Here is a 7149-nt window from a genome sequence, read left to right as displayed (position 1 = left end):
ATTTTGCCAAAGGGCTTATACTTTAAATTGTATTTCCTTTTTAGGTGATGCTTTTCTCCATCTGTCTGACAAGCAGATTTTTTGATAGTTTGACCTGGTTACTTCTGTTCACAGGCCTCCTCAACTTTGACATCGTTGCAGAAACACCTTCCTTTTCTTTGTGGGTGAAATCGGAAGCTGGACTGTATCTCATTATCCCTAAGGCAGCCCTTTCAAGAGTGAACTCTATCATACTCTGTCTCCAGATAGTCCACAAAACAGTAAATGATCACTAACATTATCACTGGACCTGCCTTCCTCTCAGTAAACCACATAATGTTGAACCTCTCTGCCTTCTTTTAACACCAACAAAAGAAATGTATTGAATGAGCAGCAAGATATCCATCTGAACATGTGGAAGAGGTTCTCATGAGCTCAGAGGTATATGGTGCAATAAGAGAGCAGCATAGACTTTGCAGTGCTTTATTTTTAAAGCGCACACCACTGTAATGATCATGTAACATCAGTCATTACAGCTGAGAACCTCACCTCTGATGTGGTGCACGGGGATAAAAACAGCCCCACTACCCAAGTGTTTTTTTAAGAAGATTGATACAAATATGACATCGCTATTATTTGTTCAGAATAACTTGGGAATATATCACAATTTTTTAAAATGTATCTTCCATAATATTCTCCAGAAGAACTCTTTGCTTTTTTTCTCTTGCCCAAACTCTTTTATGTTCAGCATTTTTCAATGATCAGGATTAAATTGGATGAGGCATCAAAGATTTTCAAATAATACTCTTTTCTTGGGATATCATGTCAGAAGATGGCCTGAGAAATTCCACCCTGGAAACACAGAGGTCACTGGTAAGAGACAGACAGATCACAGACGCTAAACTGATACATTTTACCTCCCTCCATAAATCCTGTTTCATTGCAGTCTCTTACCCTGAGGTGAGCTCATCACCTTAGGACAGGAGACGGCTTGTTGCCAGCCTCCAGGCAATGCAGAAAGGCTGGGAGATCAGGTGAAGTGGTGGGGGTGGGGGTTGCACAGAGATTAGCTAAATTCTTTTTCTCCTGCCTCAGCACATGAAAGGCTAAGATTAAAGGACGCAAGTCCTATGCCTTTTCCTCTAGTGTAAAGGGTATGTGAGGTGTGTGGAATGTTTTTAGTAAACGGGGTTGACAAAGGTAAGGAAAGACGCAAGAGACCTGAGACAGAACCACAGAAAATGTTATCAGACAGAGGAGACCCAGACGTTCATGCATCTAGAGCCGCCCTAGATCCCTCCTAGTCACTGAGCCAAGAGGCTCAGCATGCGGCTGCCTACGGCAGGGCCACGTCACTCCTTGGCAGAGGCGGGGTGGACCCCCAGCTGGGCGGCTGTAGGAGAACCACGGAGGACTGTGAGAAGACTGCAGCCTCCCCAGCTCAGAGGTCAGATCACAGGCTCTGGAAGCTGCAGCTTTCAACATACTGCAGCCGGAAATCATCCAGGCTGACAAACAACCTATTCCCAGAGAGCAAAGGGCAGACAGGGCAGGGCCCCTTTCCCTGAGGACCCCACCTCACCCCCTCCTCCGTTAGGATGCATGAAACTTCCTCCCAATATTCACTCTAAAGCCATTTTAGAGGTGAAAGAGGAAAAGGAGGCCAGCCAAGAGACTGTCTAAACTTAAATAAAATTTTGAAATTTTCTGAAAATGGCTATTTAAATTATCAGCTCAGTTGGATGTTTGAATATTTATTTGATAGTTTTTTCTCCCAGCTAACCAGTTAGAAGGGGCTTGGAATAATGTTTAGATTAGACAAAACCAAAAGAACAAAATGTTTTCTCTGCACATCTAAGTTATGAATTCAATTTGCCACTTTGCTATAATTTTTAAAAATAATAATGAAAAGACAAAAGTCTAGCTATCTTCAGTTGTACTGAGATAACATATGGAACTCTAAAGCCTAGAGTTAAAGGCATTTGAGGTATTTGAAGCCTACACTCCCCATTCTGGTTCTGGAATCACTGTTTAGAAAATACTCGTTTTTCTTTATTTTGCTGTGAAAATAAAACCACTCTAAAAAAAAATTAAGTCTGTAAAAAACAAACAAATGAACTCCTCTAGTACCTCATTAAATTCTTCCAGGGATAGAAATGGGCATCATTGAACAAAGCATAAAATGTCTTTCTTCTCTTATTTTGAAAACTGATTTTTATATTTCCTTTACCCATTGACCTCTGAAACATCTTTGGGAGATCACTCCCCCCCCCCTTCCATTTATCTTTCCCTGGGATGTAAATTAACAATTACTTAGTTCCCACAACAAAGTCTCAGGTCATAAATGAGGGCAGACAGTAATTTAATCTGTGAGAGACTGAGACATCATCTAGTTAGTTTGGTGACAACAGCAAACCATAAAGAGTGCAGCCAAGTACGCTGCTTCCTATTCAGATTGACTCAAAGTTCTCTCTCTGAACTAACAACAACAATAACAAAAAAAATTCAAGGTATAACCTCAATCTAAAGGTAATCTGAAACCTTTCTTCATAAAATCTAAGTGAAACATAGAGCAACCAAACCAATATGCCTGTGTGTTTAAATAATCTGTTGAAACAGTAAAATTCAAATGGCAAATTCAGACAACTTGCAACAACATAATATATTTGTTTATTTAGTTATTATTACAGTGGTAACAGATTAAGAGCACTAGATTCATGTCCTCTTAAAGAGGATAATGATCAAGATTTTGATTTGTAAATTTCACTGTTCTTAACCATTAAAAATCTGTTTTCCAAAGGAGTAGTAATATGTATTATTATTAAATGACAGATCTAAACTTTGAGATTTATGACCAAAGCATATTTGTGCATTAGTTCAAACAAAACGTTAGGGAGCATTTTAACTCTTGCTTACTGCTTTCAGGAAAGCACGATGTTCTTGAAGCAACTATACACGAAACATGTTTCCATAGTAATTGCAACCATTGTGTATCATGTCAGTGAGAGAGCCTGAGAACCCCAGGTTTAGTATTTCCCAATTGTAATACACCCTGGTTTACTTAAACAGATAACCAACAAACATGTATGTAGTGCCTACTATGTACACTCCAGCATACTAAAGCAATACAGGAAATACAAAGAAGTAAAATGACTGGTCCTTGCCCTGCTCAGGCTTCCAGTGTAGCTGGTCAGATTAAACACAGACACAAATTACTCTACTTTCACTGTCTTTGAAAGAAGTGATGATGTTAACTAGATTGTGTGTTAGAATCACATATGCCTGAAACTAGAGGAGGCAGGGACATCCTCAGCACTGATTAAAGTCTGTCTGAATCAGATCTCTAAATTTCAAGTTTGAGGGCTGCCTCAACCCTCTTATCTGGAAATGTTCTAGCCAGTCTCACACCTGTCACTGCTAGTGACTGCATCTGGAGACTGTCTCATGGACTCATGACAAGGGAGCAAGATAAACAAATATATATAGTATGTGGATTTATTATGATTTGAATACTATACTATATATATATTCAAATCATATATAGGTGATGCTGAAAGCTAGGCGTTCAAGACTTTCCACTCTGCATGGGAGAAGGCTAACCCACATTATCATTTATTGTAAGACAAAAGACTACATAAGAAAAGTGTGAAGAAATCTCCAAACTTCACCGGACACAAGCAAAAAATAGAAAGGCTAGAGGAAGGGATAAGTAAAGAGGGCCTAGCAAAGAGAAGTTTTGAGAGGGCCTTGGGAAGAGAGCTTTCCCCCACTGCCACCGCCACGCCCGCCCAACCCCCAGTGTCCTGAAGAAAAGGCCCTGGGCTAGGAAAGTAGAGAAAGGGAAAGCAGAGACGTTTTTCAAATACCACAAATAAATAAATAAATACGTGAGGCAAGAAAATAACTTATTAGGCACCGCTTGAAAGACAGAAGAAGCCCTCAGGGGCCTGGCGGGCCGCGCTCTCTAGCCTGCAGGCGGCAGCACTGCGGTCCAGATGGGCCAAGCGAGACTCGGAGGGCGTCACCCGAGGTCCCGGCCCCGGTGCCCCTTGTTTCTCTTGGCTCTGCACCTGCAGAAGCTCGGGCGAGGGAGAAAGCTGAGTGTAGCTGCAGCCACGCACCCGGGCGGCTCGTGGGGAGGGTGCGTCCTGTCCTGCCTGGCCTAACGCGGTCCAGCGTCCCGGGAGTGCCCGGAGAATTGGTCTTCGAAACCAAAAGCGCCGTTTATGAACCGGGCGGGAGGGTCCATCACAAGCCCTTCTCCCCCTTCCCAAATCTCGGAATCGTTAAGAAAAAAAGAAAGTTGCTTGTTCTCAGCTCCCTTTTGCTCCAAAGGCAGGGTTTGGATAAGGGGTTGGACCGGGGTTCGAAGCGCGGGACCGATTTTACTAAGCACCTGGCTCCGCTCTTGGTGGAGTGGGGGTGGAGGAGCTCGGGGAAGGGCGCGCCTTCACCCGAGAGGAGGAGAAAGACCGGCCGCCCAGGTCCTTCTCAAGTCCGACTTCCCTTAAAGGAGGGCTGAGGAGACGGAGAGCGGCGGCTCTTGAGACTCCTCTAGGGGCGTCAGTCAGAATCTGGCGAGCGAGGGGGCGCGGCAGGGCGGGGCTGAGGGCGAGCTGGGGACTTGCCCTGAGGGAAATCCGTGGTGGTGGCCGTGGCTCAGCTTAAACAGAAATAACAGCTGGCGGGGCTGAGGGTCGGGCTGAGCCGGCGACATTAATAAATTCCTGAACTGCACCGGCAGGACGGGGCTGAAAGACCAACATCGCAGAGTGGGGAGCAGAGAGGGGTGCAGAAGTGCAAGCGCGGTGGAGGAAGGAGCGAAAGTAGGAGACCGAGCTGAAAGGGGCCCGGAAGCCGTCCCTGTTTATAAACAAAGCGTCCGACTCTTTGTCACGCGTCTCTCCCGGGTTCCTCACCGGAAGCGCACAGTGTCCTAGCCCCACTTTCCTCATCGCACCCTGACGCCTGGGACACTTCCATCTCTCACACCCGGCCTCTCTTTCTCCTCATCCTCTCCTCCTGGCGCAAGGATCCTGCGTGGCCTGGGCTCAGAGAGTCGTGATTCGTGATGTGCAGGTGCCATTACGGAAGACGCCGCCGGACTCCAGATTCTCGGGCTGGAAGTCCTCCACGCTGTAGGCGCGGCTCTTGAGGGCCGTGGCGTAGTAGTCGACTGGCTCTTCGGCGGCGTTGTCCATCCAGCTGAGGCAAAGGATGCGCTGGAAAGAGCGCTTGAAGTTGTCAGAAAGGAAGCCATAGAGAATGGGGTTGGCGCAGCTGTTGGCATAGCCGAGGATGACCGACAGCTGGCTCACCGTGGCATCGTCCTGCTCTGCGAATACGTTGACCAGCTGCACCACGTAGAAAGGCATCCAGCAGATGACAAACACCATCACCACCATCATCACCATCAGGGTGATCTTGCGCTCCGAGCGCTTGCGCTGCTGCCAGCCGGCCTTGAGGGCCACCATGCGCATTTTGGCGATAATGAGCACGTAGCACAGGCAGATGGCCCCGACGGGCAACAGGAAGCCCATGAGAAATGTGTACAACACGAAGCCCACAAGCCAGCGCTGGGCGGGCTCGGGCATGAGCATGTTGCAGGCCACCGTGCCGTCACTGTTGGCCGCCGTGCGCGAGAAGACGACGATGGGCAGAATGACGAGTAGCGACAGCACCCACACACCCAGATTCACCACCTTGGCCACAGTGGGCCGGCGGTAGCGTGCTGCCTTGATGGGGTGCACCACGGCCACGTAGCGGTCCACGCTAAGCACAGTCAGACAGTAGATGCTGGTGAACATGTTGACTGCGTCCACGCTGAGCACGAGGCGGCAGAGCAGCGCGCCGAAGGGCCAGTGGCGAAGTAACGTGGAGGTGACCAGGAAGGGCACGCTGAGCATGAGCAACTCATCGGCGATGGCCAGGTTGAGGATGTAGATGTTGGTGGCCGTCTTCATCTTGGCATAGCGCAGGATCACATAGATGACCATGGAGTTCCCACACAGCCCCACCAGGCACACCACGGAGTAGATGAAAGAGATGAGGATAGCGCTGCCCTGGCCCTCGCTCAAGGTCCCGTTCTGGGACGCATTTCGCCCCGGCTCCTCCATCCCGTCTGCAGCGCCGGCCCCGGGGCCCCTGCTGCCGCCGCCTTCGCCGCAGCTGCCTGGGCTGGGGCTAGGAGAGGAGGGAGAGGAGGCGGTGCCATTGGGGAACATCTCAGCTGATGGGGTCCGATGGGGCTGCCCGGGCTGGGGCGTTCTCCTTGCACCCCCGCCGCTTGCGCCCTCACTCCGCACCCCGGTGGTCTGCCCGCAGTTCACTGCCACCCGGCGCCTGGGGAAAGCGCTCAGCGGCTGTAGGGAGCGCGGCTCCACCCGCGCCGGCCGGGCGCATCGCCCAGCGGCAGCCTGCGCGCACCCGCTTGCCTCTCCAGGGCGCCTGGGCACACGCGAACGCAGAGAGGGGAAGCCGGGAGACTAGAGCCCTGTGCGGCACAGCCATTAACTGCCGCGGCTGTGGGCTGGTGAATGATTAACAGGCACCAGCAGCGCGTCAGCAGCTACGAAAGGGGGGGTGGGGCGGAGAAAAGGAGGGAGGAAGGCGATATAGGTGGTTTATCACCCTCACCCAATTCTTTCCTTCCCAGTTTTGAGCTTCGATCGGCTAGAGAGAGCAGTTGCTTCAGGGGTTCCCTGCAGCACCCCTTTGCCCATCCCTTAAGGGGACCTGGGGGGTTTCTCGGCTTTCCTGGAGGGTGGGTGGGAACAGAAGGTGTAGATTCCGTCCCATCCCACCCGGCTCCTGTCCAAAGCAAAGACTGAAGCAGACCCCAGGCACAGATGTACGGAGTTCATCTCAGTTTCCTTCAGTTGCTGCCCCGCCCTGAAAGACCCCAACTCCACTCCGGTCCAATCGTCCAGGGCCCTAAACTCCCACCTCCGGCCCTCGCCTGCCCTGCCCCTCACACCCGCCGCGGAGGCCTCTAGTCCTTACCCAGGGCGCGCTACCTCCAGAGCGACGCGTAGATGGCCCGTGCAAAGTGCCTGTGCTTGTCTGGTAGCGCGGTGACGTTCTTCGCGCGGTCCCACTCCTTTCCTTGGACGGGACCCCAGCACAGGCGCCCACACAGATACTCTGAGAATCGCTTAATCTGACCCTAAG

General features: G+C 50.1%; 1 protein-coding gene across 1 annotated transcript; it reads right to left on the bottom strand.

Annotated features, from left to right (window-relative positions):
- Positions 1 to 2635: 2635 nt before the first annotated feature.
- On the bottom strand, positions 2636 to 6934 carry SSTR1 (somatostatin receptor 1). Its single transcript, XM_006212741.4, has one exon. It carries the CDS (start codon positions 6201 to 6203, stop codon positions 5031 to 5033), a length of 1173 nt encoding a protein of 390 aa, XP_006212803.1. The 5' UTR covers positions 6204 to 6934; the 3' UTR covers positions 2636 to 5030.
- Positions 6935 to 7149: the final 215 nt, after the last annotated feature.

Source organism: Vicugna pacos, chromosome 6, assembly GCF_048564905.1.
Source record: "Vicugna pacos chromosome 6, VicPac4, whole genome shotgun sequence".
NCBI classification, from domain to species: Eukaryota; Metazoa; Chordata; class Mammalia; order Artiodactyla; family Camelidae; genus Vicugna; species Vicugna pacos.
The sequence above is the reverse complement of the archived record's forward strand: the minus strand, read 5'-3'. Positions and strand labels throughout refer to the sequence as shown.